At 35.4% G+C, this 20,896-nt stretch overlaps 1 protein-coding gene across 2 annotated transcripts in view; it reads right to left on the bottom strand.

The window, feature by feature from the left end:
* Window positions 1–20,896, bottom strand: part of DNAJC10 (DnaJ (Hsp40) homolog, subfamily C, member 10) — a 55,557-nt gene that overhangs the window by 10,554 nt on the left and 24,107 nt on the right. For both annotated transcript variants that reach the window (XM_012000057.1, XM_012000058.1), the window contains 11 exons: window positions 20,246–20,335; window positions 19,283–19,396; window positions 16,931–17,045; window positions 12,863–12,990; window positions 12,459–12,575; window positions 9,880–9,981; window positions 8,528–8,683; window positions 7,173–7,306; window positions 6,118–6,171; window positions 5,701–5,848; window positions 2,059–2,178 (listed from right to left, as the gene is read on the bottom strand). In XM_012000057.1, coding sequence (XP_011855447.1) covers window positions 2,059–2,178; window positions 5,701–5,848; window positions 6,118–6,171; window positions 7,173–7,306; window positions 8,528–8,683; window positions 9,880–9,981; window positions 12,459–12,575; window positions 12,863–12,990; window positions 16,931–17,045; window positions 19,283–19,396; window positions 20,246–20,335 — 1,278 coding nt within the window. The remainder of the gene's footprint in view (window positions 1–2,058; window positions 2,179–5,700; window positions 5,849–6,117; window positions 6,172–7,172; window positions 7,307–8,527; window positions 8,684–9,879; window positions 9,982–12,458; window positions 12,576–12,862; window positions 12,991–16,930; window positions 17,046–19,282; window positions 19,397–20,245; window positions 20,336–20,896) is intronic.

Genomic DNA, 20,896 nt, shown 5'->3' with positions numbered 1-20,896 from the left:
CCCCTCTGACTGTTCTTCCTTTTTCCAGCATGAGGATCTGCTTTACCTGCCCCTCAAGTTATTAGAGTTCCATCTTTGATCAACAATCTTTTCACTGTGAACAGTTGTCCAGGGTGGTTTTCCGTATCTATATGCTAATGTACCCCGGGGGCTGGGGGCTGGGGGCGGGATAGCATTAGGAGAAATACCTAATGTAAATGATGAGTTGATGGGTGCAGCAAACCAACATGGCGCATGCATACCTATCAAACCTGCACATTGTGCAGATGTACCCTAGAACTTAAATTAAAACAAAAACAAACCAAAGATGTTCCCAGAGGACTGAACACATTCCACTCTAATACAGTCATAAGCACTGCCAACCATGACCAACAACAATAATGGAAGGCAACATATATCTCCTAGTTTTCATCTGCGCACAGCAGGAAGGTGACTGAAAAGCAGGGAAGGAACGGGTCAATAAAACCTGACCTGCTTATTTGCTTCTGGGGCCACCTGTTGTCTTAATCTTGGTGTAAACCCTAATCTCCAACTACATGCTAGGATTTTGTTTTGTGTGTCAACTGCCCACCTGGATTCTTAAACAACAGTTTCATTTGACACTCTACTCCAACCATTATTCTGCTTTGGTCTTCCTGTCTGGCCTCAATGGCTGAATGCCACCCTTGTCTTTCAATTTGGACAGGGATGTTTGGTTCCTAACTTTGTCCCCTAGACTTCTCTGGACACATGGCAACATCTTTTCAAACAGCTCTGTCTATGGTATGGTTAACTCCTGTGACTGATCATCAAATTGATGCTTCTCTGATATTATCTGAAGAAGACTCCTATTTATGTCACCCATCTCTCAGCTGTTTTGAAAACTGAGAAACAGAGCTGTTGATTCAAAGAAATGAAGACTCAGGCTCTGGTATAAGCTGCCTCTCACCTCCATCAAGTTCTGCTTGCTCTAGATTGTTCTAAAGACAGAGACAGATTATTGACAAATCAAAAACATTCACTGAAAAATCTAGAGGTGTGGCAATTCTAGATTTCTGAAATTCATCATCCAATTTCTTAATTTAGCCCTACTCATCTTAAAATATCACTACCAATAAATAACATCAGATCTAAACCTAATTCTCCCTCAAAATGTCGGGGGGCGCATGGCAACATATTCAAACTTATGTACATGGCATTTGAGGTCAGGGCATGGAAAAACACTGGGGCACTGTGTGTATGTTATTTGTGCATAAGGATGAAACTCCTTGACCCTGAAAACAGGACAGGGAGCGGAGGGTGTGGTGTGATAAGGAATGCTGAAAACAGCCTCCTGAGAACGCAGTTTGAGCGCTTTTACAAGGTCACGGGTGTCTCACGACCGGATCTCAAAAAAGCCATCTAGTGGATGTTTGTGGTTTAACAAGCCCTTTCAATAAATACTTGGTGGATGGACGCTGGGGCGGGCTCCCCCTTGGCTGGAATTGTCTGAGAACTCATTCTTGGTGTTCAGTGCAAGCTGTAAGCGCTGCATAAAAAGCATGAAAATATTTGAAATTATGTATTTTTAATGTTTTAACAGAAAACATGAGTGGATGGCAAATACTTTATCATTCTTTCCTCCCCACAAAGTAAGCTCATTACTTTGAAACTTACTCAGTAAAAAGTATACTGAATAGAAATATAGTAAGGAAATATTATTCCAAGCAGCAGTGTGTATTATAGAGTATTCTTAGTGACCTCAACAGTCACCATAACCTTTCACAGGAAGTAGAAAATTACCTTGAATTCCAGCACCCAAAGATAATAATGAATAATACTTTTTTTGTCTCTTTCTAGTATTTTTTCTATTAATTAGTATAAAAATATTAAGGCAATTGAATCTGTATCAACCATGAGACAAAAAAACCTTTTAAGAACGCTTGGTATACACGTAAATTTTAAAAACTTGTATCAGTAATATGTAATAAAAAAAAAAATGACAGGAAGCAGAAAATAGAAAAAAACATTACTCAGACTAAAACACATCTTTTGAGCTTGGCCTACTAAGGGAAGGAAGAGAGGAAAGTCTGGACATACCTTTGATCTTTCGTAGAAATAAAATTTAACAGTTGGATAGGCTCTGATACCAGCTTTCTGGCATGTCTGAGCATAAGCCTGACAGTCTACTTTTCCGGCTTTCACTTTTCCTTTAATCATCTGAAAAAGAAAAATATGGTTTGTCATTTTGTTTGGCATAAACTATTTTGGCAACAACAAAGCAATAGGATATAAAACATTTTGCATCTAAGAATTTATTTAAAAAACTTTAATTCTTTCAACTCAAACAAGATTATTTCCACATTATCCCTTTAAGCCCCTATTCACCTAGCACCACCTCTCCAACAGCAAATAAACCCTCCTTTGCCTTATCAAGAAAACTGAGTGGCTTTATCCTGAAATGTCTCAACTTCCTGCCACCCACAACTGGCACATCATACCATAAATGTGTTTCTGTTTCTATCTTTTTCTCCTTTCGCTGGGGGTGTGCTGTGGTAGGACTCTTTGGGGACTGTTTGTCTTGTGAAGGCTGACTACTCCATCTGTATTCTCCAGTCCCTCCCTGTCAGAATGCATATTCTCCAGTGAAGATGTACATAATCACGAAAGGATTCCTTCCTGGATTACAGCTCCTCTGCCATCGTGCTTCTCATGCTCTCTCTTTTTTTCCTGAGCAGCAGTCTACTCTTTCACTGCTTCCCCACTGTCTGCTTATTTGGCAACATTTTAGTCTGGCTTCTGTGCTTACTGCTCCCTCCACTGAAACTGCTGTAAGTTCACCAGTGACCGCTTGACCAAACTGGGCACTTTTTGATCTTATTGGGCAACTGATGTTTACTGCTGACCACTCTTTTTTTTTTTTTTTTTTTAAACAACTGGTAATCAATTTATTAAAATAGTTGACTTAAGCATCTACAATGGTGACTTCCACCTCAACTCCTGGCTCAATACTGATGGAAGTAATCTGCTTAACAATCTCAGAAGGACTGTGTGAGGCTGACCACTCCTTTCTTTTCTTATTTCTTTTTTAGCATTTATCACTACTCTCTCTTGGCTTTCTTACCCCTCTGACTGTTCTTCCTTTTTCCAGCATGAGGATCTGCTTTACCTGCCCCTCAAGTTATTAGAGTTCCATCTTTGATCAACAATCTTTTCACTGTGAACAGTTGTCCAGGGTGGTTTTCCGTATCTATATGCTAATGTACCCCAATCACTCTCTTCGATTTCATAGCTAACTACAAACTGGCCTGCTTTGGGTGAATGCTGCATAAGCACCCAAACACAGCATGTCCCCTGAACCCACTCTTCCCCCTGTCCTATTCATTCACTTCAAGCCAGAAATTAGGCTTATCCAGACTCCTCTCTATCCTTCATCTATCACATTCAATACTATTTATTCTCATCTCTCTTTTGTATTTGTCCCCTTCTTTCTATCATCACTGCCCTAATCCTGGTTAAAGTTATCACCTCTCACTTCAGGACAATTAAAACATCTTTGCTGCCTCTAGTTTCGTCCCCAAGGCAGGGGTATACTAATATGCAGACTAACTTGTGTTAGGGCACAAGCATGTAGGCAGACACACACACACACACACATACTTGCATACTGAAAGTAAGAAAAATGTAGGAATGTTATTTTCGTAAGTTTCTATGTCATTTACAAAATGTTTGTGTATGTGCTTACTTGTATTTCCAATTACTTATGAGATGGCACCATACTGTTTTTGGTGCTCTAAACATGTTTCTCTGGCATCACTGACACTCTTCTGTCCATGTTCCAGCTTCATTCTAATTTTACTGTAGCAACTATCTTGTATTACTTATATTTATTTCCATTTTCTCTTTTCACTAGATTAAAATCTCCTTAAAGACATGGAATTTCTTCCTTTTCACCTTCCTTTTCTTTCATCTGGAGTTATATGGCCCTACTACTTAGCATAATTGCTTTTCACTTGGTACTTAAAATTTGTTGAATGAGTGGTCTTTTTCATGTTTAATAATTTTCTACTAGATATAATACAGAGTTGCACCACAAAGTTTATAATTAAGTACAGTTTTTAGCACATGAGAAATGAAGTAAAACACAATTATTACAGAAGGAAGCATAAGAAGATTAGAATAAATGGAAAGAATAAACCTCTTATCTGATGCACCAGCTAATAACAAAATTAATCTTTCATAGCTAGTAAGACCTTTAAAATCCCTCTGCTAAAAAATTCCCATGGTCTGGGATGCTAAGCTTTAGTGTGAACTGGTGGAACTGGCACTGACTTTCTCATTCTAGTTGAATGTTTTATACCAACACTAGTGGCAAGAGTTCCTTGAGTTATGGAGGCAAGAAAGCTATCAACCTGGATTAGGTCACTAATAAGACTGTTATGACAGAAAGAAACACTAAAAACTCAGACTACATTGAGGGTACATATTCAGTTTAATTTTATATAAGCATTTACTGAGTTAGGCACTGGGGATATAAAAATAAATAAAACATGGACTTTGCCCTCAGGAAGAGACAGCCATTTTCAAAGGAAGATGGACAATGCTATATCGAAAAAAAAAAAACCAAACCAAAACCAACCAACCAACCAAAACCCAAAATTGCTACAACTAAATATTTCCATTAGTATTCAGCTCCTTTTATTTCCGGTCAAATTTAAAATCTTTTAAGTAATAATAAATAATATGCATTGTATCAGTACACTGATAACATATCCAGGTGACAATGATTAACTGAGAAGGGCAGAGAATAGAGCAGTGCCATCAGAGCTAAGTTTTGTAGGAAGAGGAGAAAAAATACAGATGACCAAGGTAAGGACAGAGCATTTTAGAGAGAGGGGGTGGCATGTAAATAAGGATACATGTTCAGAGAACCTGGAGTACTCTGTTATACTGGAATCTAAGGTGTGAGGTGGACAATAGAGATAGAGCTCATATCAGATACCTGAAGTCAATGTATGCATATTGAGAAACTTAGTGAGCCAGAGAGGGAAATATTTTAGAAGATCACCAGGGCAGCACTGACAAAGGTAGACTGACAGTCTTGAACAACAAAGGCTTGAACTGTGTTGAACTGCTTGAACTGGGATTTTTTTTTTTCTAAGCAATTGCAGATGGAAAATATAATATTCATAGGATGTGAAACCCTGCATACAACCCACTGTGAGGTCTGAGCATGAACAGATTTTGGTATGGAATGGGGGTTCCTGGAACCAATCCCCTGAGTATACCAAGGGAAGACTGTACTTAAAAGGCAAATATGGTTAAGTCTAGACAACAGATGATAAAGGGTTGAATAAACAGGTTAGCAGCAGAAATGAATAAGAAATGACATTTGAAAGACATTTAGGAGATAAAACTGACAGAATCTAGTGACTGCCTGGAAGGCAACAGAGTACTTGGGTGGGGAAGAGGAAATAGACAAGAGGGAGAAGAAAGAGAAGTTTCTGGCTTTATGGTTAGTAGATGATGATGTCTACCAAGATAGAGAAGATGTTAGCTAAAAGCTTTAACAAAGAAAGAGGAAATCTACTACAATGATTATAATCATAGAAATATAATAGTTATTTTTAAATTCAGAGGAAACATTTAAGAAAAAAACCTAAAAATTATGTATTTACAATGTTTTATCTAATTACTAAACACGAACGTTGTTACAACTTATTTAAGACAGGTAAGACTTACCCTAGCCAAGAGCTCAAACTCTGGAGCAAAATTCTGGCAAGGTCCACACCAAGGAGCATAGAAATCAATCACCCAATGATTTTTCCCTTGTAGAACTTTTTCACTGAAAGTCTGAGGTGTTAGATCTGTGGATACTTGAGGTAAAAATCTGTGGCAAAGGATCAAAATCATTTTTCATTATATAAAACCAAAGCAAACATCTAAAATGTAGTAATATTGTAATACTTTCTAAGTTAAAAATGATGTCAAGGAATGGCAACGTAATAAAGTACAGTACCATCTTGGTTAATATAATCCTTTACTAAGTAATTTAAAAGGCTAGAACCTTAACCCACAGTAAATTTAACTATTGACATAAAAGGGGGGTAAATAGCTTTGAATCTATTTTATACAATGATATACATTTTAATTACTCACCCTAGACCCCAGATTCTCAGGGAATAAGCATCCCTATTCCAACCATTGTAACTGCTGAGAGAAGAAAAAATGTTAGTTGTAAATAGGATTATCTATTATTGGATGTATTCAGAAAACAATCTTATTGTAGCAATTTAAAAAACAAGTTATACTGATTGATTTCATCTGGCATCTCTCTTCTCAGATATTCCTAGCTACAAATTCTGTTTACAAGGCCTCACAAATGTATTTTTCTCTAGTCTTGGTATCTTTGTGTCCCAGACAGCCCAGAATGTCTAGCTACCTACTGGACATCTCCTGTAGACCTATGGGAACTGCAAAACTCAGAATGTCCACGGTTTTAGTTTCTGAATCTTTATTCAAGTTATTACTGTCTGTTCAATTCCTACCGATTTTTAAAGACACATGTCAAAAACTACCTACAAAATGCAGCCTTTCATAATTTCCTCATAGTTGAGATCCTTTCCTCCCTTGAAATCCATGGTTCAATTTTACTTGTTTAATAACATTCATCATATGTACCTTACATTTGCGTTTTCTACCTGAAATACCACATGGTGTTGTGGAAACAGCATGGGTGCTGAGACAGACTTGGGTTCAAACCCCAGCTTCAACTTAACAACTGTGTGACTTGGGGAAGTTATCTAAGCCTTAGATAACTTCTAGACCTTGGATTCTAAGGGCTGAGAATCACAGTTTACTTCTCTGTAATAGTAGGAAGGGCAGTAATTCCTAGTTCACAAAGTATATGTGAGGATTATTGGAAATAAGGTGAGTAAAGTATCTAATATAGTACCTGAAACCAAATAAGGACTTAATAAATGTTAGCTCTTCCTTTCCTTATCTTTTTGTCTAGACTATAAGCTTTATGCACATTGAGACTGTTCAGTACTCTCTTTTCATCTTCTGAAGTGCTCATTAACACACTATCTTTACGTACTAGGCTCCCAATAAATATTTGTTGGGTTAACTTTTATTTTGTTCAGGTAACTTAACTGTTAAGTGTATAATTAAATAATTATAATACATGCCTTCAAATATGAGAGAATACTTACTGATACTGATAAGCTTTATTTGATTTTGGGGGAAAAAATCTTATCTCAGGGTATCTTTGAACATTTTCCTGGGCACAAAAAGAATGGTACTGTTGGCAATCTATACTGCCCACATTGATCAGTCCAGTTAATGTCTATAAAAGAAGAAACGGATTACCTCCATCACTTTTTACATATGTTTACAATAAAGAAACAAGCACTATATTATTATAGTGAAATAGTTACTACGTATCAGTGACTTTCACCCAGTAGAAATGGATAAGGGTTTAACATAAAATAGACCACTTATACTAATGAATTTGTAATCTAATTTTGTAATTAAGCACTTACTAAAATTATTGCAGATTAAACAATTTACTTCATTTATCTATTACATGAGAAAAAACTATGTACTTCTAAAATTCAAAGTGCCAGAAACTAATGAAAGTCTTTGCAATATTTCAAAGAATTACTCTTTCCAATGAAAACAAGCATTGTAGGTATCTAATATGTTATACTGACTCACACCTGAACTTAAAAATTGTATTGAAAAGAGCACAAAAATATGTAATCCTAAATGTTAAGATACTAGAAATCACTTTAACTCAGATTTATTTTTTATCTTGTAAATAAATGTGAAGTAGTAATTGCATTTTCCATTCTGGTATTTAAGTAATTTGTTTCCAATCTTGTACAACTTAAAACATGGTGCCTATTTTCAGGAAATATTCTAATACACATGCTGAAAGCTTTTTGTTTTCTTACTTTTAAGTCCTACAATATGTGAGGAAATGTTATCTTTAAGCTCTAAAAATAAAGCAGAAAAAAAATTAGAAAAAATTGAAACAAAAAATGAGGTAAAGTTTTGGGTTGTTTTTGGCAACAATTTAGTTAAAAGCACTGGATATACTGGGCACGGTGGCTCATGTTGGTAATCCCAGCACTTGGAAAGGCAGAGGTAGGCAGACTACTTGAGGCTAGGAGTTCAGGACCAGCCTGGCCAACATGGCAAAACCCTGTTTCTACTAAAAATACAAAAATTAGCTAGACGTGGTAGCACATGCCTGTAATCCCAGCTACGAGGGTGGCTGAGGTTGCAGTGAGTCAAGATTGCGCCGCTGCACTCCAGAGTGAGACTGTACCTCGCTGACCAAAAGAAAAAAAAAAATGTGTACCAGATGCTATACACACAAAAAGGGTAGGCTATGCCATTCACGTACCAGACAGAAACAGAGCTGGAATCAAAGTGGTATGATCAGAACTCTTATTAAGTAATAATTTAATTGTGGGTTCACTCACATCAGTTTCAAAATAATTCTGTTAAATAAACATTCTTAGTAAATGTTAAGATTAAAAATAAATGATTTTTACTATACCCGGGCCATTCTTTTCCATTCTGGCATTAAGACTTGACAAGGATGACACCACGGAGAATAGAAATCAACCATCCATACTTCGTTGTGTTTTCTTTGTGTAACTAGTTCATTGAAGGTGGTGGGTGTAAGGGAGACCACTGAAGGATTCATAAGATCCTGAAGAGAACATAGCTTCTATTATAACATGTATATAAAACACAGCTGTTCATATATTCCTGGAAAATCATTAGTACAGGCTGAGTATCTCTTATCCAAAATACTTGGAAGTATTGTGAATTTTGAATTTTGGAATATTTGCATGTATCTTGGGGATGAAACCCAAGGCTAAACATGAAATTCAGACTTTGGAGCATTTCAGATTTAAGATTTTTGGATTAGGGGTGCTCAATCCGTGTATGTCCTTTAGAAAGTTCTCATTTTTGAGAAACTAAAAGATACTTAAGGATAGCTAAAAGAAATCTAATGTGAATTAACTTAAAAAATGAAAATAAAACTAACTTAGATTTTTTAAGTTTGGATTTTGCTCATCAGTTTTGTAAAAAATCAAGGTCTATTTTTCCTTTATCTCTACATATCACTAAAATGACAGGCAGAGAAAAGAGGCGATTTTAAGTTTCCGCGGGGATAATACAAAAGTTTCAAGGGCTGCCTGGATGTCTACAGAGGCCATAAAGTTTTGTTCTAGAATCAAGAATGACTGGCTTGGAAATGATTCTTTAATTACTAATGGAAAGCCTACTATCTCATTTTTCTGACATTCTGACTGGCGATACTACACCGTTCTACAGATTCTTTGCTCCAAATGATATTTTAACAAAGCTTCAGCCTACAACAATCAGGTAATACTAATGAAGAGGGTAGCTTCACTGGGAAACCACCACAAAACATTACGTTAGAGAAGGAGGAACAGATGAGTAGGACAACGTTGGAGGGTCATTAAATGGATAATAATAAACAAGAATTTTTCATTTTTTTCTAGGAGGCCCCTGTATTTCAGTCAATCAAGAGTGTTACTGAGAAGAAAAAAAAAAAAGATGCTGTAGATGCCGGACACTCGTTTTCAGAGAAAACAGCGCAAGGGGGTGACGAGGTGAAAGTATACTGCATATGTTCAATAAAGAATTGTGTCCATTGTTTATAAGGCACTGTACATACCAGGTAACAAGTAAAACACAGATTTACGTTGAGTTTAGTAACAGTAAAACATTAGAAAAATTCTTTAAAAATCATTTTGTCAGAAAATAGTTTGGGCATGGAAAGAATAAATCCTATTAAACAATATGAAATATTCATACAGGGTGTAACATATAAAAAGACAAATTTCTAGCCACATAGTCTATAGTTTGAAATACCTCTATGAACTCCAAGATTTGTTCAGCAGAGTGATGTCCTTCATACTCATGAATGTTGGACTGGTTGAATACCACTGTTGTTGGATAAGCCTGAATGTTATACTGATAGGAAGGAGAATACAAATTAAAGATTTTATAGATTTCACCTATTTGTTACAAATTTATAACAAGTTTGCCTCTAACAGGATTTTAAAAACCCATTTCTAAATTGCTGGTGACAAAAATTTTAGTCTCACCAAATTTAGCAAAGCACTCATGGCAATGAATACTGCTAAATACAGATGAATACCTGATCCTTATTTATAGCTGCTCCATTAGCCATGAAAACCATAGACATTGAAACACTGAGAAATCGACATGGTAATTACACGAATGGTCCCTTTTTACTCTCCTGAACCAAGGTAAGAAGAGGCTATAAAGAACAGGCTGTATCTTTAGCTTGAGTCTTTTTTTAAACCATAATAAATACTTTTTCTACAAATAGATGATGATGATCAGGAAATAACATAGCAAGAATAAAGACACAAATAATTAGGGGGTACATGATTATATTTTAGGTTAAGGAATTATGAATCATGCCCTATGAATGTAATCACTTTGTATTCTTTCTTCAAGATAGCCTTTATAGTAGGAAATGCTTAATTTCCTTCTCAGAAATAAAATGGGCACCAGCCCAGGAAGCATCTCTCTCAAGCTCTTATTTTTACTTTTTAAGTTATAAAGAGATCCCTGTCTGTAGATTTGCTGTAGCTGAACTTTGTACTCTTAAAGTTTTAAGTACTCATTAGCAAATTGGAATCTTTGACCAGGATTCAAAATAATTTTTGAAAAAACAATGGAAACATATTAGTCTTAAAAAATGTGTGCAAATTCAAATAATTCATTGATTAACAAAGCGATTACAGCTGAAATTTAATGTGTTTACTATGTGTTGAGCATTATTTTAGCATTTAACATGTAGTTTCTCATTTATTCTTCACAACAATTCTACTTAGTTGCTAAAATTATAAAACCCACTGTATAGATTAGGAAACTAAGCTACTGAGAGGCTAAGTAACTTGGTCAAGGTCAACCAATTAGTGAGTGGCAACTAATTGGTGAGTGTGAATTTTGGCCTCTATTCCAGGTAAATCGGATATCAGTTTTAAACGCTTACACTGAACTCACATTTGTTTAACGAGCTAAGATGGAAAGTAGAAAAACTGAAGGAATTAAAATTAAGATAATTATTGTTTACCACATTAATTTTGTATCTTTGGCATTTCTTTCAAAGTTACAGATAAAACATTCAAAACCAAAGGCCTTATTCATTTCCTTTTATAAAAATGTACTTTAATGAAATTTCTACAGGCATGTGCCACTGCTGCTGGCTTAAACTTCTATGATGTTCTAAAAATGTATGGCTTTCTTTTGTTTTCCTTCCTCTTCCCATTTCTTTTTTCCCTTTATCTTTTCTCCATCTATTTTTTTTTAACTTTTTTTATGAGTTATTTAAAACATTCACAAAAGTAGAGAGCAACAAACTCTCGCGTATTCATATAGCTACAATAATCATTGACTCACGGCTTTTTATTTCACTTATACTCCCTTTCTAGTCTACTCCTAAGATTATTTTAAAGCAAATTTCAGATGATCTGTAATTTCATCCACAAATATTTCAGTATATTTAAAATGTAAGGACTCCCCTCCATATAACCATAGTATCAGTTTTGTTGTCAAAAATTAACAATAATTACCTGAAATCATCACATATCTTGTCAGTGTTCACATTTCCTCAATTATCTTCCTTTGCACTTGGTTTGTTTTAAATTGCATCCAAACAAAGTCTAAATGTTGTATTTGACTGACAGTCTGTTAAGTCTCTTTAATCTCTCCTCCACTATTTACAATGTATTTGACCAATAAACTGGGTGTTTGTCCTGTAAAGTTCTCCACATACTGGAAATTATAGATTTCATATCCATGGTGTCACTTAATATGCTCTCGTCATTCGATTTCCTATAGACTAATAGATCTGGAGATAGATCTACTATAGGATTGATTTTTTTTTTTTTTGCCAAGAGTATTTTATAGGTGATATTATGTACTTTCATTCTACGGTATATAATTTCTAGTTTTTCCTGCAACTGAGGAGTGAATATTTACCTGAGAAAATACTTTCATTTAAACAAAGATTTCAAAAGGCTTGTTCACTGTTTTAACTTCCTTCCAGCAAATATACTTAGAAGTATGAGGAAAGCCAAAGGAAAAAAATTATAAAATGTCAAAAATATTAAATAAATATAACAATCTTAAATAACTGGAAAATCATATAAGCATTTTATCAAGTTAATGAAAACAGCTGCCTGAATTTGATAAATAAGACCTTATTTACATTCAATCCACTGATTAGCTATTCATGGTTTAATCCAATCATATTTGATACCATTTTCTAAAAAAATTATTTGTTTAAATAATTTGTTACTACTCTAAATAGAAGATGTATTATTTCTAAGTTATTTTATTGTTTTAATAATAAACAGCCCAAAGGTCTCCATTTTATAAAATTAATTAGAATAATTTTTGATACTTTGCCTTACCATGTTACAGAGTCCCTCATGAACTGTACAATCTAGTGTACCAAACTTAAGCTGACCATAAAGAAGATTTGATGCTCTTCGTAACTCTGGTAGTAAAGCTCGACATGGTGGACACCACTAGGGAAGAAAAAATATTCATAAGCACCAAGCCAAATGACACAAACCGCACCCCCCCATCATTTCTGCAACAAGTAATATGCTAAGTAACACAAACTGTATTTAGTGGCAAACCTTCCCTGGAGGGGTAATTACATTAGCACTCATTTAGAAGCAATGTACATTAGTGGCCACAATGGATGACACAGTTCTAGTACTAATGATTCAAAGTTATCTAGAAAATGTCTTTTTGCCATAACAGGAGAAAATCTGACAATGTTAGAATTTGACAGACAAAAATAACTTACAGGGGCAAAGAAATCAACAAGCCATGGTTCTTTGTCATTGGCAGGAAAATTTTGAGGTCCAAGTGTGGTAACATGAGAATTCACACTTTCTTTGGCAAAGGCAAGTATATCATATAGAATCTTCTTTCCTTTCAAAGTGAATGAGAGAAATTAAAATCCAAATTCTGCTTTTTGTATGCACAGAAACATTTCAAAGTTTTTACACTCAAAATATTAAAGAAGATAAATTACGAACAAACTGATTTTGGTGAGGTTTTAGTGTTCTGTATACTATACAGGGCTTAGCTCTGATAGGAGTACCCTTTTCTTGCACACTCTTCTGTTTCCTGGACTAAAAATGTCAAAATTGGTCAGGCGCGCTGGCTCACGCCTGCAATCCCAGCACTTGGGAGGCCAAGGCAGACAGATCACAAGGTCACGAGATTGAGACCATGCTGGCTAACACAGTGAAACCCTGTCTCTACTAAAAATACAAAAAATTAGCCAGGCATGGTGGCGTGTGCCTGTAGTCCCAGCTACTCGGAAGGCTGAGGCAGGAGAATTACTTGAACCTGGGAGGTGGAGGTTGCAGTGAGCGGAGATCTCGCCACTGCACTCCAGCCTGGTGAGAGTGAGACTCCATCTCAAAAAAAAAAAAAAAAAAAGTCAAAATCTCTTTGAAATGTTCCCTCATCTTCAGAGGTAGAATAATGACTTTTTTATAGGGTTCTTTATTTACGCTTACTTCGGTGATTATTATGGCCTAACTCCTAAATCGTTTTCTACAACCTAGACTTCTCTTAGGAATTCAAAACCCGTGTTACCAACTTCCCAGTGAAAAATTTGTACTTGGATATCACGTAAACACATCAAACACAATACAGTCCTGAATAATGATATTTCAGGCAATGGTGGACCACCTATATGATGGGGTCCCATAAGATTATAATGGAGCTGAAAAATTCCTATGGCTCAGTGATGGTGTTGCTGTTGTAACTCTGCAGTGCAACACATTACCCCTTTTCTATATTTAGATACATTTAGACACACAAACTCTTACCACTGTTACAGTTGCTTATGGTATTCAGTACACTGTAACACATTGTACAGATCTGTAGCCTAGGAGCAATAGGCTATACTGTATAGCCTAGATGTGTAGTGGATTATGCCATCTAGTGTTTTTAAAGTATGCTCTCTGATGTTTGCACAACCATGAAATCACCTAACCACACATTTCTCAGAAGACGTCTCTGTCGTTGACACATGGCCATATATTCAAATTAAGGCTGTGTTATTTTCCTCCAAACCTGCTCCTTTTCTCACCATCCTTATCTTGGCAATAACATAATTATCCACTAGCTGGCTAAATATAATTCCCCAGAGTAAGCCTTGACTTTTTTCTCTGCCCTGTATCATAGTAATTCTATCCATTCCATTCTTACCATTTCCAACCCACTGCTACTGCCTGAACTCAGTCTGGCCTACTGTAATAACCTGGCTAGTGTTTCTTCACTCAGCCTTCCTTAACTAATCCGTTTTCTACATTGCTACCACAGTCCACTTACACTGAATAGTACAATCACTCAATTGCAATTTCGTCAAGACAGAAACATAGGTATTATCCTTGACTCTCTCTCTCTCGACCTCCCACACATCTCAACAGTCAACAAGTAATACTGATTTTGCATTCTTGGTCTTTTACAAATCTACTTCTCTTCATCTCTGTTACTATCAGAGAAGCTAGCTACCATATTGAGAGCAGCCCTACAAAGGACCACATGATGAGGAACTGAGGCCTCTGCCAACAGCCAGTGAGGAACTTAGGCCTCCTGCCATATGAGGCCTCCTGACCATCGCAGGAGTAAGCTTGGAACCAGACCCTGTAGCTAGTCTAGCCTTCAGAGGACCAGAGCCCTTGTGTATTTTGAATGCAACCTCATGAGAAAATCCATGTCTGGAACTACCCAGCTAAACTGTTCTCAGATTCCTGACCACCAAAAACTGTGAATTAATACATGTTTGTTTTAAACCACTGAGTTTTGGGGTAATTTACTACTAAGCAACAGACAATAAATACTTCCCACTGCAAACATTTTTAAAAACCTGTCCATAAAAAAAAAATTGTCCATTTATTTGTCTGTTTTCCCTAATAGCCCACAATGTTCTTTGTATTAGAGATTACTAATTATAGTTCACATTTTTTCCTATTCTTCAGTACTGTACCTGGTACATGTAGATGCTCAATAACTATTTTAATCTAAACAATGTAAGTTCTATTACAAAGTTTGTAAGAGCACATAAAAGGAAGTGCTTGGAGATTCACAATGTATTTCCCAGGGAAGAAGCTGCTTTAAGTTTTGAAGGGCAATTTGGTGTTTGCTAAATATCCTGTGGAACAGGAAGGAGTGATTACAATGCAGGAGGAAAAATCATGTGTGAAGGCACCTAGAGGAGTGAAAGAATATGGCATTCACAAGGATCCAAAGGTAGCTGGAGCTAAGACTATCTGGAGGGACAGCAGTGGGAATTAAGATTGGAAAAACTGGCGAAGCCAGACTGTAAACATATCCCATTCACTGAACAAACATTTCCTGAGTTCTTACTATGTGCCAGGCACCACTCTAGGTGCTGGAGATAGAGCAGTGGGCAAAACAGACAAGATTATTGCTTCTATGCTAAGGAATCTGAAGCTTATGCTATAAGAAATCAGAAAAGTCAAGGCAGAAAAGTGACACAAGAATGGAATGGACAATAACTGCAAACAAAACAAAGAATCGATTGTAAGGAAGAAAGGCTAGGAGATAAGCAACCCTCCTAGAGGGTATTATTATAATAGATGAAGGAGATAATGGGCCTAAAACAAAGCAGTAAGCACAGAGAAGAGGGATGTCTGATAACTATTTGAGAGATAAAAAATAATATAATTCTATTATTAAAACTTAGTCATTTCTAACACTTTTAGTGCATGATGTATAGTTTAAACCTAGGTTTTGGAGTCAGTCAAATTTTGATTCAAAATCTACCATGGCTAGTTTCCAGTTGTCTGTCATAGGGCAAGTTACTTAACCTTTCTGAGTCTCCATTTTCTCCTTCACTGGGCTGTTGTAAAGATAAAAATGAATCACATATGCGAGGCTTTTGGCAGAATGTCTGACTTGTAGAAAGCAGTGAATAAACAGTAGTTACTGTGAGGGTTATCTCACCCCAAACCTTTGCTCACAAAGTTCCTCCAGCCTAGAAGTCTCACTTCTTTTTCCCCTATAGTTGCTTGGGGAAAGTGAGCACTTTATGCTCAATTCAAATGCCACTTCTTGACCTCTACTATGCAGAAGTCTATTTTATCTTGTTGTAGTTAATATATAATGACCATTAAGGTATTTTTTATGTTTTCTTATGGATCTCCCTCCTCCGTTCCCTACTACACTATTTTAAACTTCTTGAAGGAGTTCATGTCTTACAAATTTATATCCTCAACATTGAAAGCAGTGCTAGGTGCTAACGGGCATTTCATCGGTATGTGTTATTCACTTAACTGTATGATAGTTGGTAGTCTGTGTCTTTCTTTTGCTACATTTGACTTCTTTCAGGACAAGGACTCTGCTGTAGTCCGAACTCTTGGAGTTGAGACTGCACTCACATAAATGCAGAGCTAAAGTCCCAAATAAGCTGAAATAAAATTATAAATGCAAGAAAGATAACAAGGCAGTTAATCGGAAGTCTAGTGGGAGAAAAACCAAAAAGAATGTCTGAAAATTGCCTATAATGGCTGAGATGATACACATGGCAAGCTGGAATATAAACTGCAGGTGTTGCTTACTTTTGCCAACAAGCAGGACTTGAATTTCTCACTAGCTTGACTTATCACCAGAAACCCTGATCAAAATATTGAATAGAGAAAAGGCATTTATGTTAAAAAGAAGGGTAAAGAGAATAAAATGACTACATATAATTCAAAATATCTGTCCTCATATTTACTGAGAAAAGTTATTTACAATAAGCATGTCCATACAAAATAAATTTAAAAAGCACAATTAGAAAACCTCTATATGAAAATGAAGCTACATTTTTTATCATGTTTTCTATTCTTACCATGATGAATTTCATATTCTTTGGTTCCTTGTCCTTTAAATACTGCTAGAGATGGCTGAAAAACATACAGATTACTACAGATGTCTGGTGCAGAGGAACAGTCAAACCTGCCAACCTAAAGGAGAAAAAGAAGGTCAAATTTGATAAAAATAGTCTTACCCATTTGATTTGTAAATATTCATGATAATCCAAAAATGGCATTGCCCTAATGACACAGTTTTTAAACAGAAGCTAATAGGCTATGAAAATAAGAGACAGAAATAATTCATTTATATTTAATAATAAGACTCAATTTAGTTAAAAAATGCTTCCTAGAGAGTTAACAAAAACCTGAGGAAATTCCCAAGAAAATATGAAGTTATTCCAGAAACCTACTTTCTGAAGATGTAGAGAATGTTTATATAATCTTGAGATAGAGGAGAGATCATTTTCAGAAGCAGAAATAATGAAGAAAAAGGTTAATGTTTTCAAACTGTGTGAAAAAGAAGAACGTAAGCACAACAGCCAAATGATAAACCGGGAACAAATTCGTGGCATTTAAGACAGAAGATCCATTAAGAAACAAGATGGGCCAGGTGCGCTGGCTCATGCTTGTAATCCCAGCACTTTGGGAGGCTGAAGTGGGTGAATCGCCTGAGATCAGGAGTTTGAGATCAGCCTGACCAACATGGTGAAACCATGTTTCTACTAAAAATACAAAAAGTAGCCAGGTGTGGTGGCTTGCGCCTGTATTCCCAGCTACTTGGGAGGCTGAGGCAGGAAAACTGCTTGAATCCGGGAGGCGGAGGTTGTAGGGAGCCTAGATCACACCAATGCACTCCAGCCTGGCTGACAGAGCAACACTACATCACATCAACAAAAACAAACAAACAAAACTGGACAAACATCCCATCAGAAAAAAGAAAATAGGCCACAGATACAAAGAGAAAATTAACTGGAGAAAAATTATGATCTGTTAATAATCATGAAAAAGTATTTTTCCCCCAACCAGTAGAAAGCAACTAAATGAAAGTGAATATTGTTAACATAACACTTGTGGCCTATTGGAATTGTGAAGATTATGAAGAATGAAAGTACCATGGTGGGCACAGTATGGAGAAATGGCCACCCATGTGCTGTCAGTGAGATTATAAACTGATAAAACTTTCTGGAGGACTCTAGTAATGAGAATAAAAACCATTTAAGAAAACATAACCTTGAGTTGAAAATTTCCCATATGGCCAGGTGTGGTGGTTCATGTCTGTAATCCCAGCACTTTGGGAGGCTGCGGTGGGCGGATCACCTGAGATCAGGAATTCAAGACCAGCTTGGCTAACATGGAGAAACCCAGTCTCTACTAAAAGTACAAAAATTAGCTGGACTTGGTGGCATGCGCCTGTAGTCCCAGCTACTCGGGAGGGAATCACTGGAACCCGGAATCACCTGAACCCGTGAGGCCGAGGTTGCAGTGAGTCAAGAGCATGCCACTGCACTCCAGCCTGGGTGACAGAATGACTCTGTCTCAAAATAAAAAAAAGAAAACAAAATTCCCCACACTAAAGATAAGATCTGCATAATTTGATATAAAAAATAAAGGAAACGACATAAAATCAGTAAGAGAAGATTTGCTAAACAATTATGGGATAGCCATATAGTAAGCCACTATGTAGCCTTTAGGGAATAATGAGGATATACATGTGTACATGGATATAGAGATTTTATATACATAAAAATATATATGCATTTTTGCAAGCCTGTGAAAAAGTTTATGATATTGCTGAATGACAAAAGTTAACAAAAAAAGTATACAGTGAATTCATTTTGATTAAAACGCAGACATATACATTTGCATGTGTAGGTCTATTACAATGGCCATTATAATATGTATGCATGTGCACACATATACATATGCCTACATACGCATATGGGCACTCACAAAATGTTTAAATGGTAATACAGTAAATACTTAGCAGGGTTATGAACAATGTTAAGAGTATGGGTGATGTTTTTAGATAATTACTTCATTTTTGTACTTATTTATTGTCCTGATTTTTAAACAATGACCGAGAATTACTTATATAAAGAAATAAGAATTTTTAAAAGGGAAAGATAACTTCCTATAGTATGCATTCCAGAAAAATTGTATGATACAGGTTTATCAAATGCTGAAATAAATGAAAATTAGCCACTTTCAGATTACATATAAACTTTTAATAAAAAAGAGGAAAAAGAAAGCACAAATCAAGACCAAAAGCACTTATAGGCTTCTTATAATTTCAAATAAGACTTTTTATGTAATTCAAAATTTAATTACTATATGTGTTAAATTTAAAGTACACCAGCAGAAGGCTAGGCAGAATACATTTTTCTTACTTGAATATGATCATTTTTAAGTAAAGTTTTTAGTTTTTTCAACTCATGATCATTTGAATTTTCATTTTTTCCAAAATGAAAAAATAAGAGCCACCGATGATGAGCCAAACGATCCTAAAAGTGATAAAGAAAGGACATGTCAGAGATGGGAAATTCTAAAGGTTGTAATCTTCATTTCTATGACTTGAAGTTAGTTTTACCTCCCCTACCCATTATTTCAAAATACTGTCTAAAATTCGGACCCACTCATTCTCTTATTTTGTAGTTTACTTACAATAATGCTATGTAAAATAAACAAATATTCCAGAAGGGTTAGCCACTAAATTATAAAATCTTAAAGTAGATGACTGCCAAAAACAAATACATGATTTTAACAGCATATAGCTAAAAAGTTGGGTGGCAAAGTTGTCAGTTTTTCAGACTTAACACATAAGATCTGGTAGTGATACAGACTTCAAAAGATCCGTGGTTAGGAAGTATTTCATTTTGTGCAAAAGTAACTGTGGTTTTTGCCAGTACTTTTAAATGGCAAAAACTTCAATTACTTTTGCATCAACCTAATAGAAAAAAAATGATTCTACCACAAGCAATATTTCTCAGCATTCTATCCATAAACTGAATACTTCTTCTTAGTAATCAATATAATCTGTTCTGTAAGCAAGAACAAAAAGTTACGAATCAGATCCAAAGTTGCTGTGATTAAAATTCTGCCTTTTCTCATGCTCCTTTTGAAGCCCACCTTCAGGACTGGGTAGGTTTTCCATAACTACAGATCTATCCTGAATTAGCAACACCAGAACTCCAATTATAATTTAACCTACAAATGACTAATATATAATCCTTTGAAACTGCTACTTTCAATTCTCTCTAGAGATGAATAAAACAAATGCTGATTTTAAAATGTTAAGACTTGAAATGTTACCAACGTTCATTGCTATTTATCATTATTAATAAAAACATTACCTCTAGTGTGTTTGCCGAAAGTAGTTCAAAATCTGGAAGATTATGTATTACTTCCAAATATATTTCTTTAGCATCCAATGAGTTAAGAAACTAGAAAAAGAAAATCACATTGTAATCTTTTTGAATAAATATTCATTATATTTGATATCTTTCTTTTGTTTTTTCAATTTCCAATGTAGTATTTTTAGGAAAATGATTATAGAAGGTAAACAGTTTTTCAAACAATTCCAAATGTCTTTTTTCAAAAACAAAAAAGTGTATTTTGGCAATTATCAAAAATATTATATAATGAGGCTGTTTCTTGAATAGTGATATACAATAAATTCCATTATAAGGTGTTGCATTAACTGGAATTTTTAATTAATTATGCTGTGTATTCTATAAAAATCCTCAGAATAATCCTGAGTGACCTCTCAATCATCAAGAAAAACATTATGTTTAGCTTAATTTTAATGCTAACCATGTTTTACAGAATGCCAATGCTTTACACATTCACTTAAGAATTTTTATTACACTAGAAGAAGAAGAATAGATTATTGAAGACACTTCTTTCCCCAACGAATAATCAAGATTAATTAAGAGGAACTTAAAACTGGAAAATTGGAATGGATCTTATTGCTCATTATAGAGGTTTTCATCTAAAAACCAAAC

This window comes from Mandrillus leucophaeus, unplaced genomic scaffold, assembly GCF_000951045.1.
Source record: "Mandrillus leucophaeus isolate KB7577 unplaced genomic scaffold, Mleu.le_1.0 Scaffold614, whole genome shotgun sequence".
Taxonomy (NCBI): Eukaryota; Metazoa; Chordata; class Mammalia; order Primates; family Cercopithecidae; genus Mandrillus; species Mandrillus leucophaeus.
This window is presented reverse-complemented; position numbering and strand designations above follow the sequence as displayed.